This window comes from Podarcis erhardii (genome assembly GCF_964252035.2).
Source record: "Podarcis erhardii genome assembly, chromosome: 9".
In the NCBI taxonomy this organism is placed as follows: domain Eukaryota; kingdom Metazoa; phylum Chordata; class Lepidosauria; order Squamata; family Lacertidae; genus Podarcis; species Podarcis erhardii.
The window spans coordinates 65,526,736-65,548,509 of NC_138512.1; the positions used below are offsets into that span (position 1 = coordinate 65,526,736).

A 21,774-nucleotide genomic window follows, 5' to 3' on the forward strand; every position below is an offset into this window, starting at 1 on the left:
ATCAGATGGTCAACGGTTCGAATCCCCACGACGGGGTGAGCTCCCGTTGCTCAGTCCCTGCTTCTGCTAACCTAGCAGTTCGAAAGCGCGACAAAGTGCAAGTAGATAAATAGGTACCGCTCCGGCAGGAAGGTAAACGGCGTTTCCGTGTGCTGCTCTGGTTCACCAGAAGCGGCTTAGTCATGCTGACCCCATGACTGTACACCGGCTCCCTCGGCCATTAAAGCGAGATGAGCGCCGCAACCCCAGAGTCGGTCATGACTGGACCTAATGGTCAGGGGTCCCTTTACCTTTACGACATCTATTTGCATGAAGTTTTAGGAAGTTCAACGGGATAGGACTCTGTCCGCAAGAGTCTACAATCTTTAATTTGACACGGGGGGGGGGGGACACAACAGGGGAGGGAGGTGTAAACATGGGAAGAATAATTATTTCAGTTACATATACATAGGCTTAGTTACAGTACAGAGACTAGTGAGCTATGCCAAAGACTCACAGCATAACCTCAAACACAACAACACGAAATCACATTATTTCATAGCTTCTTCAAAATGCCTTAGCACAGCTGTGGACGCCATGCTAAAAAATGTGGGAAAGCAGGTGTGCAAGTTCCTTCCTAGTGTAGTCCAAAAGGCATGTGCATCTCCTCAGCAGTGAGGGCTCGAACTCCAAATATGGAGAGAGGTCACTTAATAGCAATGTTCTCCCCCCTTGGGACATTTACATGCATGAAAACTGCACACTCAAGTCAGATCCACACACCTGCTTCCTCCTCTTCTCTGTCAGTTCAGAAGCTGCTTCCTAGATGCGAGTCAGAATAAAGTGCATTGAGAAAATGGGGAAGAACGATGTAAGAAATGGCTTGCAAGGTCAAGCCAAAGGTCAGCTTTACTGAATCCTGCACTCTTGTCTCTAGCAATAGCTAACTGGACAGCCCTGAGAAGCTCTCAAGTGGGGCATGATAGAGAGTACCAGCCCCTGTTGGCTTGGCCCCAGCCAAATACACCACATGCAGAAAAACCAACATTTTTCAAGTACACCTCTGCAGTTCCTTGTTAGTAACTTGAGGCTATAGTCCTTCAGGAAGAACTTCAAGAACCTTCCTTTGGAGGTGGCTTCAGATCTTGGATCTCTTGAATCTGAAGCTCGTTATTTTGATGAGGATTTTCATACTTTTCGTGCATAAGGGGGCAATGATCCTAACACCACTTCATACAAGTAGGAATCACATCCCGGAAAATAAACATCTCAATATACTGCAATCTATAACACCGTACTGTTTTCTATTGGGAAATTTGATGGAGCTCTGCATTTCTGGAACTTGCCTTTCCCATTAAGTATCTCTTGGGAAATGAATATAGAGGGTGAGCAAGAGAACAGTGAGATAGTGTGTAAACTCTGCCCAAGCAGAACGGACACTGGGTAAAGGTTAGTAACCAGGACAGGATACTAAATTATTTGCTGTACAGTCCATGCATGTGTCACAGTGACCTAGCCTTATGTTTTCTTTGGGAGTCCTTTTCTTAAAGGGGGCATTGGCTCAAGTGAGATCTTTTAAATATATCTGAATATAGTGGCACATATTAACTGCTCTCAGGAAATAGACTGCATGGGATTCAGTCTCAAGAGACAGATAGGTAGCCGTGTTGGTCTGCCATAGTCAAAACAAAACAAATTCCTTCCAGTAGCACCTTAAAGACCAACTAAGTCAGTTCTTGGTATGAGCTTTCGTGTGCATGCTATGAGCTTTCGTGTGCATGTGTATCTGAAGAAGTGTGCATGCACACGAAAGCTCATACCAAGAACTGACTTAGTTGGTCTTTAAGGTGCTACTGGAAGGAATTTGTTTTGTTTAGTCTCAAGAGAGTTTACTTGGCACTTACGGTGTCAAACAGAATGCCGTTACCACCTAAACACCTAATAGTAGGCACGCAGGGCTTGCACCCCAGGGGCAAACTGGATATAATGAGGGCAGCAATATTTCTCGTTCATGTAGCTGCCTTGGTACGTCCCACAGAATTGTTGTCTTGGTGCTTAAACGCAGCTTTCCAATTTGGCACTTCTCCAGCCCTAAAGAAGCTTTCTTAATTCAAAATATCCCCCCAACATCCCAGCTGATATCAAACTACGGCTCTTGAAAGTAACCAAGCAGATTGTGACCCACTAAGCCACCATCCTCTATGGATGAGAAAAAGCGGGGGGAGAGAAAGGGTACCAAACCCCAAGCAGGAAGTGAAACAAGATATTTATCAAGTGTCAGGTGGGCTACTACTTATGCAGGGCTGGTGTACCGTGTTTTAGCTGGTTGGATAACCATTTTGGCATGCCTGCCACTGATCCAAGGTCCACATGCCGCAAAGGAGCCACCCTACTCATTCGCTTTCCCCTTCATCCTCAATTCACCAAATCCCACCTTGGGGAACATCCATCGCACCTCTATTGAAACAATCAATACAGATTATCTCCTAGCACAGAGAATTCATGCGCAGTTACCAAGCTGAGGGAAACCCTTCAGGAAAGGATAAAGAGACAAATTAAACTACAAATGGCCTTTTGGAAATCAGGACTTACAAGGCAGTATGTTCTTATATCTATTCTTCTTCCTGTTTTCCTTGGTTTGGCCCACCAAACACTGATCCAAGGGCTTTAGGTCTTGAAGATTCTGTAATGAGACGTCTAGTTGACTAACATCATTTAACAATACATGTAAATGAATTTTTTTAGAAAAACAACAACACCAGACTGAACCAGGCTTAAAGTATGTGTAAGCAGATTAGTTTTTATGGTGTGCGTGTAAGAAAACATGTAAGAATGTAGGGGAATAAAACAAAAGCAAAGGACCTGGGAGGGGTGGCTAACACCCCAGAGGACAGGATCACACTTCAAAACGACCTTGACAGATTAGAGAACTGGGCCAAAACAAACAAGATAAATTTTAATAGGGAGAAATATAAAGTATTGCACTTGGGCAAAAAAAAAATGAGAGGCACAAATACAAGATGGGTGACACCTGGCTTGAGAGCAGTACATGTGAAAAGGATCTAGGAGTCTTGGTTGACCACAAACTTGACATGAGCCAACAGTGTGACACGGCAGCTAAAAAAGCCAATGCAATTCTGGGCTGCATCAATAGGAGTATAGCATCTAGATCAAGGGAAGTAATAGTGCCACTGTATTCTGCTCTGGTCAGACCTCACCTGGAGTACTGTGTCCAGTTCTGGGCACCACAGTTCAAGAAGGACACTGACAAACTGGAACGTGTCCAGAGGAGGGCAACCAAAATGGTCAAAGGCCTGGAAATGATGCCTTATGAGGAACAGCTAAGGGAGCTGGGCATGTTTAGCCTGGAGAAGAGGAGGTTAAGGGGTGATATGATAGCCATGTTCAAATATATAAAAGGATGTCACATAGAGGAGGGAGAAAGGTTGTTTTCTGCTGCTCCAGAGAAGCAGACACGGAGCAATGGTTCCAAACTACAAGAAAAAAGATTCCACCTAAACATTAGTAAGAGCTGTTCGACAGTGGAATTTGCTGCCAAGGAGTGTGGTGGAGTCTCCTTCTTTGGAGGTCTTTAAGCAGAGGCTTGACAACCATATGTCAGGAGTGCTCTGATGGTGTTTCCTGCTTGGCAGCGGGTTGGACTCGATGGCCCTTGTGGTCTCTTCCAACTCTATGATTCTATTCTATTCTATGACCTGAGTTTTCAGAGGGGAAATGTCCACTGAGAATCAGAGGTGAGTGAAGCAGACCTGTTTGCATTCCCATGTTATCTCCTCTCATATTCCGAGAAGAGACATGACAGCCGTCCCTCAGGGCCTGTCACATTGAAGATGGAGAAAGCCGGAACCAATGGCTTCAAGTTACAAGGAAGGCAATTCCTCCTAAACCTCAGGAAGAACTTTCTGACGCTAAGAGCTGTTTGACAGTGGGGTAGTCTCCCCAGGGAGGTTGTGGGTTCTCCTGAACAGGAGGGTTCCAAGCAGAGGTTGGGTGGCCATCTGTCATGGATGCTTTAGTTGAGATTCTTGCCTTGCAGGGGGTTGGACTTGAGAACCCTTTGGGTCCCTTCCAAGTCTTAGGATTGTGTCCACAGCGCAAGAGAGTGTACACTCACCTCAATCTCTTTTGAAGGGACGCCTTGTTCCAATAGGCCTCGCAGCATCCGGATAGTTGACTTCAATTTGGACCCTGTATATTTGCCCGAAGGAAGGACTTGGACAATCGGAAGTGCAGCAAGCTCTTCGTCGGTGACTAAAGGGCAATCTGGCATGGGAAGGAGATGGGATTTATGAGCGCCTATAAAAATCCACCCAAATCCAGTCTTATGCTGCCACCCCATGAAATATAGCAGCAGTTGCCTGCCTGGCAGCACGTGCCACTTTCAAGTTGTCAGCGGCTGATGAAAACATATCATGATTATTGCTTTTGTAAAGGCTCCCCGTAAATAACTTGGGGGTGGTAAACAACCCCCCGTTTCTCATTATCCCTCCATGCTTGGTGCTTCAAAGGTTGCCACCGACAGCGCTTTTCTCAGATTTTTGTGAACGTCGGCTCAAATTTAACAGAAACTAATAAATAACCATCTGCATTGTTAGTGCTCCTTGCACAATGAGTGCAGTGCAGACCCTTTATGCCAGGCAAATTCGCTGCGTTTTGCAGACAAGGTAGATTGGTTTGTAAGCCGTAGTTTTACAGCTCAAACATTGGTGCCAAGTGGTTGAGGGGCAGTTCTTGAAGAGACAAGCACATTGTGTTTTAAAATCACATGTTTTACCCCAAAGGTTCCCAAGAACTGTGTTTGCGAAGAGTGCTGTGGGAGCTGAGCTCCAGTTTCCAGGATTCTTTGGGGGTATTCTATGTATTTTATTTATTATTATTATTTATTAAATTTCTATACTGCCCCTTCATCCGAAGGTCACAGCGCGGTTCGCAATATAAAAAAAACCAAAAATGCATACCATGATAACAAACAAAAACAATAACCCCTCCCAGTTTAAAAGGCTATAGATTGTTTAATTAGTCAAAGGCCTGGGAGATTAGCGGTTAGATTACTGCAACATATTATATGTGGGGCTGCCTTGAAAGACAGTTTGGAAACTTCAGCAGGTGCAGAGATTCAGCAGCCAGAGTTGCTCTCCGGAGTAAGATGTGTTGAGTATGTAACACAATCCTGGCCTACTGCACTGGCTGCCAATCAGTTTCTGGGCCCAATTCAAAGTGCTAGTTTTGACCTATAAAGCCTTAAACAGCTCAGGACCGCCTCTCCCCATATGAACCATCCCAGACACTGTGGTCATCATGTGAGGCCTTTCTTTGTGTTCCTCCTCCACAAGAGGTCTGGAGGGTGTCAACATGAGAACGGACCTTTTCTGTAAGGTGAAAGTAAAAGGTTTTAGGTAAAAGTAAAGGGACCCCTGACCGTTAGGTCCAGTCGCGGATGACGCTGGGGTTGCGACGCTCATCTCGCTTTACTGGCTGAGGGAGCTGGCATACAGCTTCCGGGTCATGTGGCCAGCATGACTATGCTGCTTCTGGCGAACCAGAGCTGTGCACAGAAACGCCATTTATCTTCCCGCCGGAGCGGTACCTATTTATCTACTTGCACTTTGACATGCTTTCGTACTGCTAGGTTGGCAGGAGCAGGGACCGAGCAACGGGAGCTCACCCCGTCACAGGGATTTGAACCACCGACCTTCTGATCGGCAAGCCCTAGGCTCTGTGGTTTAGACCACAGCACCACCCACGTCCCCTGCCTTTTCTGTGGTGGCTCCCTATTTGTGGAATGCTCTCCCTAAGGAAGCCTGCCTGTTGCCAAGCGAAAATGTTTTTCTATAACTAGGCCTTCTGCTGATTGAACATTCCATGGCCTTTTAAATGTGTTTGTGGGAAGGGGGGCAGGTTATTGGTTTGTTGTTGTTTTATTATGTACTTTATGTTCTCATTTTGTATTTTTATGTTGCGAACCACCCTGTGATCTTCAGAGGAATTGTGGTATACAAATTTAATTAATCATCATAATAACAACCACCCACTTTTTAAAGAAAGCCAGGTCTTTGTGATTAGGGAAGTGATAGGATAAGTGTGGGGTGACTGAATGATTGACAGAAAGACTTAAGCACCCAGCAAGGACATCGCTGTTCTATAACCGCCCCGTATAAGAGTCAGAACAATTGTTTAATAAAGATGGGACAAAATCTAACCTCTGTATAAACTATGTGGAAGCAAATCAGAATGAATACTGAATAAACAGGTAATCTGCAGAAGACCAAAAATATTGCGAATTGGCCCCTCTCTCTTTGATTGCTTACCTTTAACAGACTGATGCTGGTTTATTGATTCAATCGGTAACTCGTCACTTCCCCAGGTAATCTCATCGTCGTCTCCCTGACCCACCAGAGGCCGCTGGGGTAATCTTAAAAATACAAACATTTCCTTAAAAAGACCCAAAACTGTGTCCGCATTCCCCCACCACAAGGGACAAAAAATTATCTTGAGAAACAAAACGTTCCAAGCAATGGAAGTTCAAATGAAAGTAGGAATTACCAACTTAATTAGATTATATATGCCAATTCTTAGTATGATTCATGTGAGGAAGGTAGTTTCCATTTGCGTTTTTATGGCCATCTTATTCGACATTCTACGAGGGCACAGAAAATGAAGCATAATCTGCAGAAGGCAAAGGAAGCCTGACCTTAACGGCATGCCACATGAAATATGGAATGGAACATGGAAACATATGCCCATTATATCCGGCCCCACCAGCACGATACACTGGGTGGCTTCCCACAAAGAATTCTGGGAACTGCAGCTTGTTAAGGCTTCTTCTGAGAGTTGTTAGAAGACCTCTCTATCCCCACACAGTGCTAAAATTTCCAGAGTTTCCTGGGGAGAGGAACTGATCATTAAATCACTGAGAACTGTAGCTCTCTGAGGGGAATAGGGTTCTCCTAACACCTTTCAGAAAAAGGGATGCGGGTGGCACTGTGGGTTAAACCACAGAGCCTAGGACTTGCCGATCAGAAGGTCGGCGGTTCGAATCCCCGCGACGTGGTGAGCTCCCGTTGCTCGGTCCCTGCTCCTGCCAACCTAGCAGTTCGAAAGCATGTCAAACTGCAAGTAGATAAATAGGTACCATTCTGGCAGGGAGGTAAACGGTGTTTCTATGTGCTGCTCTGGTTCGCCAGAAGCGGCTTAGTCATGCTGGCCACATGACCCAGAAGCTGTACGCCGGCTCCCTTGGCCAGTAAAGCGAGATGAGGGCCGCAACCCCAGAGTCGGCCACGACTGGACCTAACGGTCAGGGGTCCCTTTACCTTTACCTAAAACCTTTCGGAAACCTTAACTAACTACAGTTCCCATGACCCTTTGGGGGATGTCACGCCTGTTTATAAAGTGGTATGATGCTGCTTTAAATGCACAGTGTAGATGGAGCCCAAGCTGTTGGGTTCCATGCAACAGCAAGAAACACCCATTTCAAGTATATCACTAAGTGTGGCTAAGACTATATTATCACACGGTATTTGTATTTCAATTTTTTGAGCTATCAAAACCAGTAAATATGAGCCAAATTAAGGAGGACTGGCCTTGTGTATATCTCCATTTTTTAAAAAACCTCACCTTTCAGAAATCCTTTTGTTATTACAATACTCTTCACAGCCATTTATTTGGGGTGGCTAAGGAGAAAAACAGAACATTTGTAAAATAAATTATAATTACATAGCAGGGAACTAGCAAGGTAGAAAACTTTTATGCAAAAAAATCTGTGCCTTATTCTATTCAGTTCTTTTCTTTGCAACGGGAGAACATAGAATAGTGTCACCTCCCTCTTTTTGCTGCCTACAGCCACCATTTTGTGCTGACAAAAAGACGCTGATAATACTATGCGAATTGCCAGACAGTCAATATTTTGGATGGCTTTCAGTCACATATCAGCAGATTAGGTTGCACAATTTTAATCATTTATATTTTCTTTTTGAAGCTGCCCTTTACCGTAAGGTCCCGGGGGGAGGTAAAATATACAATTATGAAAACAAATAAAACAATTACAGACAAAGCAAAAATAAAAAAGTGAAAACTATTAAAAATAGCTGCATATATACAACAATTACACATATAAAACCAGTGCAATTTTTTAATAAAAAAAATCCTGCTACCATATTTATTTTACCTCTGGGAAATCGTCAGGCAATGATGACCCATCACAGTCTGTGTCTTCTGATTTCTCTTCTGCAACTTTCCCATTTGCCTCTACTGGGAGAGAAACATGGCGTCAAAAAATAAGAAAAAAAACACACACAAATGATCAGGACCGATAGGCTTTAATCACTCACTAAATGCAAGTGTGTGCCACTATTTAACAAGCCTTTATTTATTTATTTGCGGCTATTAGCCCATAAAATATGTACAAGGTTAGGGCTGTGGGGGAGGGCAGGGGGCTGCTGGAGATTTCCCCCGGTTGAACATCTGCCTGCCACACAATTAATAAAAGACACAGGAGACCTGCCAGAAAAAAGAATTCCTTACTACATCCATGAGGCTAACTTTGAAAAGGTCCAGCTGCTGCTCCTTAAATGCTTAGCTATCTGAATAGTATTGCCAAGCACAATAATTAAGGGTAGGAAACAACTATCAGCAGCTGAAACACAGACACTAAAAGAACCACTTATTTCTTCAGCAAATCGTTTGAAGGGAAATAAGCTACCAACTTTGGTGAAGGGATCTATTTCTGACTTTCCTATTTCTGAGCCTTTTATACTTTCATTATGCTTCGTTAGTTTTTCTGCTTGTTTGCTGTCACCAGATGTTGGCCTGAGTGTGTGTGTGTGTGTGTGTGCGCGCACACACACACGAGCACTCTGACACCTATGTGACGTTAACATATGAGAGTGCTGGAGGTGAAATAGTTAAACAGGTTACCCAATCAGAACCCAGGGGGGTGGAGTCAGAGGGACTATAAAACCAGCTCTGGGGGTGTGTGTGAAGGGGAGTTCGTTGGGTGGTTGGTCGGAGTGGGAGTGAATTGGGATAGAGTCTGTGGGTAGGTTGAGTTAGTGTAGCGAAATAAAGTTGAGTCAGGAACAGTTAGGAGCTAGGAAGACAAGTAACTATCTGAGAGGTGATTTAGTGAGTGAGAGCAGGTAGTTGAAGTTATTGGTCTGGATAGGCACCCCATGATTGTAATTGACCAATACCATTTATGAAACCACACGCTTGTTAAACTGCAATAAATAAACAAAAGTTTATGTTCCAATATAACCCTGACTGGACTCAGTATTGTACCAGGTAGGGCCTGGGTGGTGGCAGCGAGAAATAAAGTGGTGGCACAGGGATCAATAGATGGTGAAACGTCCAGGGACCCTATGTGATCGCCACAACCTCTTCCTCCCAGCCTGCTCCCTCTTCTCCCTCATCATCGTCCTACCACCAATCCCCTGGCTCCGAGCCTTCTTCCCCTGGGGGTTTCCTTGGGGGTTCCCCAGCTGGTGCCTCCCACCAGTCCTCTGCATCTGGCCAGTCCATGACTCATCATCACAACTGAGGCACCACCACCAAAAAGCCCCTTCTCTCAAGGAAAAAAAATGTTGCGGTTTAGCAAGACTCACACAAACATTTCAAATACACAACACACCGGTGTTTATTTTCCAAGATACCCTGAAATGGAAGCCTCCAACTTTGAGCCTGAAACTACATCAGACAGAACTCTGCAACTGTTAAAGATCAACGATTTTGCCAACGGTTAAGCAATGCTTATCAGCAACTTCTGGCTGAGAAAGCTTCCCTGGAAGTTAATGAGCGTGCAGACCGAATTAGCACTAACAAGGCATTTGCATCACAGACAGCGACGACCTAGTAAGAAATGAGTTGCAGGCCTAATAAAATTCAATCTTGTGAAGTACATCAACTCTGGAATGGTCTCTTATTGGTGGGATTTTTTTCACCGATGGCTCATTTGACTGTACCTGGCAGGTGGTTCCCAGATGCGGCGTTACTACGGTTTAGCAGGTTCTGGGCTTCTTCATCTACAACATCTAAAAGGTACTGAATGACTTCGTTGTGATCGTCCACATCGTAAGAATCATCATCTTGCACCTCTGCTTTAAATAAAACAATGTCACATAGCTGTTGCTGACAGGGAGAAGAAAATGAGGAACATGTGGAGTTGCAAAGCCCCGCTCCCCTTGCTGAAAGGCAATACAATTTTTAGATAATCTCTTCTTTGTTTCTCAGTGCTAGGTAATCCTTGAAAAAGAAGCAAGCGGATTCACTCTCCCCTCCCCTTCCTCGGAAAAGAAGGAAATCATGATAGGACTGTGTGATCTATGCAAGTTTACTCAGCTACCATTGCTTGCGTTCATCTAATTTACCCTTGTCTCTGTTTCTCCATGTTTCTCACACCCTTCCTCTGGTGTAATCTGGAAATCTATATCGAAAGCTCCTTGAGGAAGAGGCCTCTTCACAGCAAAACACCCGGACAGCACTTTGGGTGGTAAACCCATTGAAAATCACGGACTTAACAGCCATACTGATTACTGCATTTTTCGCTGCATAAGGCGGACCTGACCATGAAGCACACCTACTTTTTTTTGGGGGGGGGGGTAATTCAAGGAAAAAAATATTATTTAAAGGGAGCGCTGAGCAGAGCCTGTATGCATCCGAGGCTCTGCTCAGTGCTCCCTTTCATGAGCCACACACACACTCCACACAGCTCTTTAAAGGGAGTGCGGCTCTTTGGGGCTTTTGCGGGAGGTGAGGGAAGTGAGAGCCGCGCTCTGTCCCTTCTCCCACCTCCTGCAAAAGCCAGGGATAGCCGTGCGAAGCCTCCCCAGGGCTGGTGGGGCTGGCGGTGGGGGAAGCCCAGCTCCCCCCCCCCTCCAGCCCCAGGGACCACACATTCGCTCCATAAGATGCACAGACATTTCCCCTTAGATTTTAAGAGGAAAAAAGTGTGTCTCGTGGAGCGAAAAATACGGTAAGTTCAACGGGTCAACGCTAAGTAAGACTTGATTGAATAGCATCCAAATAAATATACAGTTCTAACAACATTATTGTTCAAGAACATTATACTGAAGCCGGACAATACAACTTAGAATACTTAGGCACAGCACCCTCATTCATTTTACTGTTTCAGTGCACTCCTAAAAAGCTTTTGTAAGAGACACAAAACTGTCCCACTCTGTCATCCTTACCTGAGTTGTTACTGTAGCTGGAAAAATCAGAGGCCTGACTACTAACGTCTTTAGATACGGTGACATTCCCTGGCCCTTTTGGATAGTGGCTGTTGTTCATTTCACCATTAACCTAACAAAACCAAGAATCATAAATCAGTTTTCTCTTTAAGCATTGCTGGCAATTTGGATTTAGGTGTTTTGGCCCCACGATTCAGGGAAGTATACAGCTCGCTGCTGGAGCACACGTGTAGCTCGCAGAAGGCCCCAGATTCAATCCTTGTCATCAACCAACTAGGTATGACATGGTTCAGACAGCGCCAAACCATGGTTTGGCATTACATGAAAGAACCTTTCTCCAATCACATGCTCCATTTCCCACCCTTACTTGCTGACTGACCAATTAAAAATGGTTTGCTATTAACATCTGAACTAGGCAAACTGTGGTTCGTACAAACCATAGCCTATATCCACAAACCAGAATTGGGAACCATGGTTTGATAGTGGTTTCCAGTTCTGCTTTGCAGGCAAAACCTGCCAAGTTCAGGCCTAAGAGTCGACTATGGTTTCTCTCTGAATTCAAAAGCAGCGATGGTACAAGGAAATGAGGGAAGCTGCACTTTTAGGTAACGCTAAACAATTGATTGAATCGGTTTACAGAAAGACAGAAGAAGGAGGCTAGTCTGATATCATCAAACATGCAAATTTTAAATAAACTTTTCCAGGCACTTCAAAACTTGACTAATCTAATATTTTTTAAAATCCAGTAAATGGTATTATCTGATTCATGTCTACTTCTGCTTAAATACTGGGTATTTAATATTCATTAATAACTGAACAGTCAAAAATGCTGGGTGGGAAGGTTTTCTCCCACTGGCAGAAGGAATTTCCTCTGTCAGAAACAGATTTCATCTGCCAGAAGAATACGCTTTCTTCAAAAGGAAGGAAATCTGCTGGATCCAGCTTCAGCTGTTGACAAGCTGAAGACCATGTGAACAGCCAAGATCACCACTGATGTAAATTTGCCCTGCGCAAAGCTGTTCCCCTTTAAAACACAAACATTTCATTGTGCGGCACAATTCCTCCTGCTGCAGCAACAAGGGGAGAGAGTAACTGTTCTCAGTTACTTACTTTTGGTGCATATGCCTCAGGTCCTATTTCTGCTTTGCCATAGGGGTCTCCAAGTAAATGACCTATGAGAAGAGTGTAGAAATTGCATGATTTGTTATTTTCCAACAAACCAATAGGTATCAAATTATAACTTGAAATTTAGCCATCTTGCGATTAAAAGTTATTATCTTTCTTAAATGTAATTTTGAGGTTGTTGTTGTTGTTGCGGCTGCTTTTATTTATTTATTTATTTATTTATTTATTTATTTAAATTTAAATACCATCCTTTATCAGAAGATCCCACTGGTCGGTGTACATCATTAAAAACGCATTACGGAGCATCAATGATAAAAACATAATAAAAATAGAAAGCAAACTGATGGACAGCCTAATAATAATAAAATAGTCATCATAATAACACTCTTCTCCCCCACATTTTCACAAGTCATAGACTATTTAATAACCACAGGCTTGGGTAAAGAGGAATGTTTTTTCCTGGTGCCTAAAGACATGTAATGATGGCGCCAGGTGAGCCTCTCTGAGCAGAGCATTCCACAGTCAAGGGAGCCACCACAGAAAAGGCCCATTCTCTTGTTGCCACTTTTGAGAAACTATGCACAGCACAATAGGAAATCAACTTGTAAAACTTGTATACATTTATGCCCTTACCATTATGCTTTATTGACCTTGGACATGAGTTATCGGGGCCTTTGGACCTTGGAAACACTGGATGGCCATCCCTGAGAAAATAAGAAACTCTTAAGCACAGTTTGTACAAACGGTTCAAAATATACCTGAAATCTGTCTGTAGTCAAGACGTGCCATTCTTCACCACATTATTAACTGGGAAGAGATCACATGTGATCTCTGTGCTGGATTGACCAAAACTTTCAATATACATGCTTTAATTGATGGTTTGCTTTTAGCTGCATCCTTGCCTATGTTCTGGAACATATGCAAATATGAAACTTGGTTATTCTTATTTTCGTTACTCTTTTCTCTTAGCACTACAAAAAAGGGGCATTGTGTTATGGGGCCTCTGAAACATGACACAGTTTAAGGCCTCAGCATGTCTTAATCTGAGCCCAAAATATATGTACCGTAGATTCTGGCGTATAAGACGACTTTTTAACCCCGGAAAATCCTCCAAAAAGTCGGGGGTCATCTTATATGCTAGGAATGGGTTTGCTGGGCAGCAGCAGTGGATGGTGGGCTCCACGCCAGGAGGAAGCTGCCCAGAGAAGCCAGCTTAGCATCGCTGGGCAGCTTCGCCGGGCATCTTCCTCCTTGCGCGGAGCCTGCCGCCCACTGCTGCTGCTGCGTATAAGACTGGGCATATAAATCGACCCCCCAAATTGGCAGCTGCCAATTTGGGGGGGGTCATCTTATACGCCCAGTTGCCTAATATGCTGGAATCTACAGTACATTACTGAAATTAAGCCGACCGGGCTCTTGTCAGGTGCCTGGAAGGAAGACTGCATGTAGGCCACCTTGAGCTGCATCATGGAAGGAAGGCAGGAATAAAGAAAATAAACAGTACAGCATTTAGCCATTCCTAAGAAGTACCTTGTTGCTTTCAACACCACTGTTGGAAGCGACATCTCCAGCGTCCTCTTTGCTTCTTTCAAAGTCATGCCCTGGGTGCTGATCCCATTAATGTAATGGATGACATCCAAGGCATGAAGAGTCCCTTCTACGGCTGCGGCAGATTTTGGAGCGATATCGCTAATGTATAACACTTGATAAAGGCTGTCGTGACCACCTGCAAGGGAGATGCCTGGAGGGGAAAAGGAGAAGAAATAGCACCATACATATTTTGCTTTTGCAAAACAAAAGAGGACGGATGGGCAGATGCCATGAAAGTTTGGATTACCCAGTTCTTCTTTATGGCATGTCAAGGTAATGTCAGGCAGTAGATGTGGCAGCATGGGAAACTTGGGCGACTCCAAAACACGCCCAAGCACCAGCCTGACTGTTTTTGGAGCAGCTCGGAGGAAACTGACAGCATCTGTGTGGCTCATGTTAGTGACATCTGTATCATTAACCTGTGAAGATGAAGATCAAAGAAAGAGAGAGATCTGAGAGGCGGCAATGATTTAAACAACCTAAGCAGCATTTCCAGACAGTGAAATGATTGTCTGACACTATTATTTTACTTTTAAGAGACAATTGTTTAGGGAAGTTTTTAATGTTTGATGCTGTCATTGTTTTTAATATTCAGTTGGAAGCCGCCCAGAGTGGCTGGGGAAACCCAGCCAGATGGGCGTGGTATAAATAAATTATTATTATTATTATTATTATTAATGCCTGTCATGGTTGAAATATATAAAAAAATTGTCCAGTAGCACCTTAGAGACCAACTAAATTTGTTCTTGGTATAAGCTTTTGTGTGCATGCACACTTCTTCAGATGACTGTCATGGTGATTGGGGAGGGGGGGAGAGGGGGCAGACATGTTATTTATTTATTTATTTATTTATTTCACAAAATTTATATACCAACTGATTGTAGAATCAAAGCTGTTTACAAAAACACATGGGATTTGCACAAGGACCCCTGCAGGTGAGATAATCTCTCTCTCTCTCTCTCTCACACACACACACACACTGCAAGATACAAAGACTGAAGTTTGGAAGAGGGAACTACAAACAGTATGAATTAGGATACTAGCATCTTCTCGGTGAAAATCAGTTAATTTATATCCCATTTTTTCCTCATAAAACACATTCAAAGGAACTTGCAAGAAGCAAAATTAGAGAAAAGGTGCACGGCACTAAATAGTATGTAACGGCACCAAATAATACATAATAAAAACCAACATCAAAGCAAGCACTCAGAAGGATAACATAAAAAATGCATAGAGGCAAATCACCTTGAGAAAGTCTAAATGCTTGTTAGAATAATACTTTTGAAAGGAACCAGCAATGCGCCCTTGGAAAGGACGTGCACAACCAATGCGGCCGTCACAAGCTATTGTTAAGTAAACTGTTCTTGCACTGACAGCCACTGTAGCTAAATATAAACTAACAAGGCTATCATGGAAACTTTTAGGTTTGAGATGTTGCTCCAGCAGACCAGGCTATATGCACGGCCACTGCAAATCCTTTAGCCCACTGCAAACATCTTTAGTCTGCTGCAGCAACAGCCTCAGTGCTGCTGTTTTGCCTTTCCCCCAAGTTTTATCTTCTAATTTTATTTATTTATTCAATTTATATACTGCCCTTCAAAGATAGAAGGTAAAGGGACCCCTGACCATTAGGTCCAGTTGTGACCGACTCTAGGGTTGCAGCGCTCATCTCGCTTTATTGGCCGAGGGAGTCGGCGTACAGCTTCTGGGTCATGTGGCCAGCATGACTAAGCTGCTTCTGGCGAACCAGAGCAGCGCACAGAAACACCGTTTACCTTCCCGCCGGAGCGGTACCTATTTATCTACTTGCACTTTGACATGCTTTCGAACTGCTAGGTGGGCAGGAGCAGGGACCGAGCAACGGGAGCTCACCACGTCGCGGGGATTCAAACCGCTGACCTTCTGATTGGCAAGTTCTAGGCTCTGTGGTTTAACCCACAGTGCCACCTGCGTCCCATGCCCTTCAAAGAAACAGAGCATAATAACAAGAGGAAAGCTTTTGCCTGGCACCTAAAGATATGTAATGAAGGCGCCAGGTGAGTCTCCCTGGGGAGAGTATTCCACAAATGGGGAGCCACTGTTCTCGTGTTGCCACCCTCTGGACCCTTCGTGGATTTGTTTTGCAACATAACAGGAAACAAACCAAGCGGTCCTTTTTCTTCTGCTTCATCCCAACTCACCTTGATCAGTCGATCTCCGGGTTGTAACCTCCCATCACTTTTGGCAGGGTCTTGAACGACGTCATGGATGTAACAGCCAACGTTATCATTGCCTTTGGTCACAGTGAAACCAAGGCTACCCTTCTCTGATTTAGTCAGGACAACATGGAGCTCTACCTCCTGGAAAGAAGCACATTTTCAGCACGTATCAGACTGAGAACTAGCAACACAATACACATACACAGCTACATAGATCTGCATGTGTTATCTATCTATGTGGTGGTATTTGAGGAATGCAATTTCTGTGAACAAACCAATTTGCACCTCCTGGACTAACGTGCAGATCAGAACATAACTCTCCCTTAGATTTTCCTCTGAATTTTGCAATGCAGTTGTTGGCTCAAAAATGTTCTGCCACATTTTAAAAACAGTATACAGTGGTACCTCAGGTTACATACGCTTCAGGTTACATATGCTTCAGGTTACTGACTCTGCTAACCCATAAATATTACCTCGGGTTAAGAACTTTGCTTCAGGATGAGAACAGAAATCGTGCTCCGGCGGCTCGGCGGCAGCAGGAGGCCCCATTAGCTAAAGTGGTGCTTCAGGTTAAGAACAGTTTCTGGTTAAGAACGGACCTCCGGAACGAATTAAGTATTTAACCCCAGGTACCACTGTATTTTAAGCATAAAGAATGTTTAGAAATATGCAAATTGAGACAAAATGGATGGTATTCGGACTTCCGGTGGAGCGCGGAACCGTTCGCAGGCGAGGGTTCTTTCTGCGGAGGAAACCCTAGCTGTTTCGCCTAAAATAGGAGGTTTTTAGGGCGCCAAAACCTCCCGTTTAAGCCTCTGGTGGGTGTCCAGAGGTCCAGGTGCTCGGCAGTGCCAAGCAGCCGTTCGTCCGGTCGTCAGGTAACCTTTGGAAAAAGGTGAAGAGTGCGACGGAACGAGCGGTAGGCAGTTGAGCAGCCATTACAGCGGCGATTTCAACGGCGACTCAGCGAAGCCCCGAGCCTGCGTGGGATAGCGCTCCGCTCTCGATATAAAGAAACTCGGACTCGTAAAATAGATATTTATATTAATAACGAGTGGGTCAACAAGGAAGTTTCCGAGTGATAGGAGGGAAATTCGAGTTCGGCGGTGGTTTTGACTTCATTTAAAAAGACGCAGCGCGGCGAGCAGAGCCTAAAGAGAAAGTAAGTTGCCGCTAGCGGTTACTGTTTCCGTCTCCCTCAGGACTTATAAGTTAAAAGTTTAAAAAGAAACCCTTTCTTTCTAAAGGAAAGGGGGGAGTCAAGAGGGAGCAGAGAAGAGGCGTGATAGAGGGGAACCCAGTCTCTAGAGTGTAGGAGACCCCGGAAAATATAGAGAAGATCGACGTTTAGAACCCTGTGGAAAAGTTAAACAGTGAGAAGACTCTCCGACGCCATATTAATTGCGGAGGAAAGGAAGGCAGAAAAGGAACGGAGCTGCAGACGCCATATCTAAGTGGCTTTAAAAAAAGGAAAAACGTTTAACTTTGGGGGTATAAAACATCATAAAATAACCCCTAGCTTTGGGGGGCTACCTCACCCTACTACCTTATGTTTGCTGTGTGCCCACTCTTCTTCCACTTTTTTCTTCTTCTTTTTTTTTTTTTTTCGGAAAGCTAAATAAGAAACTCTCCTGGGGGCGAAAATAGACCATCTATCACGAAGGTAGGTGCTTAACACTGCACTGCCTTATTTGATAACTGAGGAAATTTCTAGCTGAGTTTCTCCTGGACTTTCTTTTTTTTTTTTGGACTACCGGTAAAGCGATAGCTTTGCAGAAAACTCACTTTACTTGCTGGACTAATATCTCTGAATACGAATGTTTATTAGTAAAGAATAGGTAACTTGAAAACAGTTAATATATTAAAATTGATATCTAAATTTGGACTATATATGAAGCTTTAAGTACTGCCGTCATATCGCTCTTTATCATCATTATTGGGACTGGCACGGACTCATAAATCCATAAAGAAGGTCCACGGTCATTAAGACCCCGGTTGGATTAGCCCGAATAGGGGCAAGAAGACCCCGGTTGGATTAGCCCGAATAGGGGCAAGAAGACTACAAACTGACTATTTTTAAGAATCAGCGATCATACAACTTGCCTTGACATTGGGGGGGGGGCAAGAGATAACAGACCAAATACTATAAATAGAGGGGAACTGGAGGTATTATCCCGCGCTCTGGCTTTTCTGATTTGGTTTTCTTTTTGACTTTTACTATTAGCAGTTATGTTCTCTATTATTGGCATATGATGGCAGATGTTTGAGATTCGATATATGCTCATTGGTGGTCAAATGTATTTGTAATCAGTAAGGATAAGAATATTAGACAGGTATAGTTTAGAGGAATATTTGTTATTCAGAGACCAGTGATAATGTCATACAATCAAAAAAAAGGGACGGAGGGGGGAACCCCAACAGATAGGAGAGCATCAAAACAAGAAACAGAATTTAGAACAGAAATATTGAGGATGTTTGCAGAAATAAAGCAAAGTGAGAAAAATTTAGAGACAAAATTAGAACAGGTAGACAACAAAATTGGAAAAATGGACAAGAAAATCGAGGAGACAGTAAGCGAGCTTAAAGGACAGATTAAAGAAGTTGCGAAAAGAGTAGACGAGGGATTTAAAAAGACTAAACAGGAAATGAAAGAAATGAAAAGAGAAGAAGAAAAAATGAAAAATGAAATAGCAGATTTAAGTAAAACACAGGAAGAATTAAAAGATTCTATCGCAATGAATGAATTAAAACAAAGAGAAGTGAACTTAAGATTTAGACAGATCCCGGAACTACAAAATGAAAATATAAAGGAAAGACTAATAAAAGAGATAGCACAATGGATGGAATTAGAGGAGGAGGAGGTGGCAAAGACAATACAAAACGCCTACAGGAGGAAAATTAAGTCAAGTAAAGTAAAGAGATTTCCTGGGGATTGCCTAATCACATTTAAAGATAGAGAGATGAGAAATTTGATTCTACAGAGGAACAGAGAGAAGAGACTGTACATTGACGGGAACTACGTAATTATTTTCAAAGATATACCTATAAGACTCTTGAAACGGAGAGAATCTTATAAACCACTGGTGCAACTGCTTAAAAAAAACAGGATAGATTTCCGCTGGGAATTTCCGGAGGGCGTCTCTTTTTTCTATAAAGGAGTCAAAAGAAGATTAACAAGCCCAGAGGAAATAGGAAAGTTTACCAGAAGATACAAAGAACTTCAACAAGGAGAGGAGGAACTGAAAGGAGCTGAAGGTGGAACAAGACAGAGGGAGGACTCAGAGCTGGGAGAAGAGGAAGAACAGATTAGAAGAAAGTTGGAGGAAGACGAAGAAGAGGAAGAAGAAGAAGAAACAGAAAGGCTTTAGCTAAAAACTTAAACTTAAACCCAAATCTAATTAGTGGTTAACACTTTAAAAAAAAAAAAAAAATGACACTAAAATTATGGAGTTGGAACATCAATGGGATGAACGATAAGAAGAAACGGAATGGTATTGAGCATATATTAAAAAAGAAAAACCTAGATGTCATATGCCTTCAAGAGACACATGTGGCTAAGAAACACAGGAAAATTTTGATCAATAGGAGGCTAGGGAATGAATTTATCTCCTCAGATAAAGAGAAAAAAAGGGGAGTAGTACTCTATATTAAAAATAAAATCGAAGCTCACCAATTATTTAAGGGTGAGGAAGGGAGAATAATTGCGGTGCGCATTCGCTGGCAAGGTGAAACAATGATAATAGTAGGGATTTATGCACCTAATGGAAACAAGACACAATTTTTTAGCTCATTGGAAGAAAAGTTATTTGAATATGCGGACCAGAAAATTATTATAATGGGAGACATGAATGATGTGACCTCTACTGAAATGGACAGATTAAGAAAATCAAAGAACAATGAAGGAAAACTTCCCAAGACCTTTTTTACGTTGATTAAAAATTATAACTTAATAGATATATGGAGGTTGAAACACCCCCTAGAGAAACAATTCACTTATCATTCGGAACCGAATCAGTCGTTTTCAAGACTTGACCAAATATGGATATCGAGTGAGCTGACACTAAGAATAAAGAAAATTGAAATTCAGGCCAAAGTTATATCAGACCATAACCCAATAGAAATGGAGATGAAGGGAGTAGAAGAACGGACTTTCAGATGGAGACTAAATGATAATCTATGGGATGATCAAAAATTTACTGAAAGAATACGGAAGAAATTAGCGGAATACTTTTTGGATAACTTAGATAAAGGGGTGAAAACAAGTACGGTGTGGGATGCAAGTAAAGCTGTAATGAGGGGCCTCTTCATCCAACAAAACGCATTGAAAAACAAGATTAAGGAAAAGAGGTCAAAAGAGATTTTGGGACAGATTATGGACTATGAACAAAAACTGATTAAAAAACCAAACAACGAAAAGATAATGCAGGAAATAAAATCCCTTCAAACGCAATTCGCAATGATAATTAATAAGGAGGTTGAGTGGAATATCAAAAGATTAAGACAAAAAAACTTTGAATATGCAAATAAGTCAGGAAAATGGCTTGCGTGGCAAGTCAAAAAAAGGAAAGAGCAAAATACAATTAGTAAAATAATAATAAATGGAAAAGAAACAACTGATTCGAAAGAAATTAGAAAAGGATTTCAGGATTTCTATGAGCAACTGTATAGGTTCAAGGAAAGGAACAATAAGAGAAAAATAGAAAGATACCTAAAAGAAAAGATGGTGAAGAAGATGTCATCAGATCAAAGAGAACAGCTAAATGTCCCAATCCGTAGAGAAGAGGTAGAAGAAGTGATAAAAGAATTAAAAAGAGGAAAGGCCCCGGGCCCAGATGGGTTTACTTCAAGTTACTATAAAGAAATGAAAGATACGCTAATGACGCCGCTAACTGATGTAATGAATAACATCTTGACAGGAAAAGACATCCCTGGCTCCTGGAAAGAGGCCCTTATCACAATCATCCCAAAACAAGACTCGGACCTAACTCAAATCAAGAACTATAGACCCATCTCCCTATTAAATACGGACTATAAAATATTCGCCGGAGTTTTGGCTAAAAGATTAAAAAAGATATTAATAAAGTTGATACATGAAGACCAAGCGGGCTTTCTCCCTGGAAGGTTTATAAGAAACAATACGAGAAATATAGTTAACATCATTGAATACCTTTCTGATAGATGTGACAAACCAGCAAGTTTAATTTTCTTAGACGCGGAGAAAGCCTTCGATAATGTAATTTGGGAATTTATGTTAAAGAATTTGGAAGCTATGGAGGTGGGACAAAAGTTCTTAAATGGGATAAAGGCAATTTACACAGAGCAGAAGGCGAGATTGATAATTAATAATGTGATTACTGAGGATATAAAAATATGTAAAGGAACGAGGCAGGGCTGCCCGCTCTCGCCTCTGCTCTTTATAACGGTTTTGGAGGTGTTACTGAATGCAATCAGACAAAACAAACAAATTAAAGGGGTAACTTTAGGCCTTAATGAGTATAAGGTTAAAGCCTATGCAGATGATGTGGTCTTAATGGTGGAAGAACCTATAGAAAGTATAAGGGCGTTTCTGGACGAGGTCGAACAATTCGGGAACCTTGCAGGTTTTAAGTTGAATAAGAGTAAGACTAAGATGATTATTAAAAATATGGAGCAAGATAAGGTTATAACACTGCAAC

General features: G+C 42.7%; 1 protein-coding gene across 6 annotated transcripts in view; it reads right to left on the reverse strand.

The window, feature by feature from the left end:
- PTPN13 (protein tyrosine phosphatase non-receptor type 13) overlaps nucleotides 1-21,774 on the reverse strand; it is a 172,979-nt gene that overhangs the window by 6,945 nt on the left and 144,260 nt on the right. For 3 of the 6 annotated variants that reach the window (XM_081876584.1, XM_081876581.1, XM_081876586.1), the window contains 12 exons: nucleotides 16,082-16,240; nucleotides 14,149-14,320; nucleotides 13,842-14,052; nucleotides 12,945-13,015; nucleotides 12,297-12,358; nucleotides 11,187-11,298; nucleotides 9,960-10,094; nucleotides 8,168-8,250; nucleotides 7,618-7,673; nucleotides 6,309-6,412; nucleotides 4,115-4,263; nucleotides 2,572-2,662 (listed from right to left, as the gene is read on the reverse strand). In XM_081876584.1, coding sequence (XP_081732710.1) covers nucleotides 2,572-2,662; nucleotides 4,115-4,263; nucleotides 6,309-6,412; nucleotides 7,618-7,673; nucleotides 8,168-8,250; nucleotides 9,960-10,094; nucleotides 11,187-11,298; nucleotides 12,297-12,358; nucleotides 12,945-13,015; nucleotides 13,842-14,052; nucleotides 14,149-14,320; nucleotides 16,082-16,240 — 1,405 coding nt within the window. The remainder of the gene's footprint in view (nucleotides 1-2,571; nucleotides 2,663-4,114; nucleotides 4,264-6,308; nucleotides 6,413-7,617; nucleotides 7,674-8,167; nucleotides 8,251-9,959; nucleotides 10,095-11,186; nucleotides 11,299-12,296; nucleotides 12,359-12,944; nucleotides 13,016-13,841; nucleotides 14,053-14,148; nucleotides 14,321-16,081; nucleotides 16,241-21,774) is intronic. The other 3 variants (XM_081876583.1, XM_081876585.1, XM_081876582.1) reach the window with 2 other exon arrangements.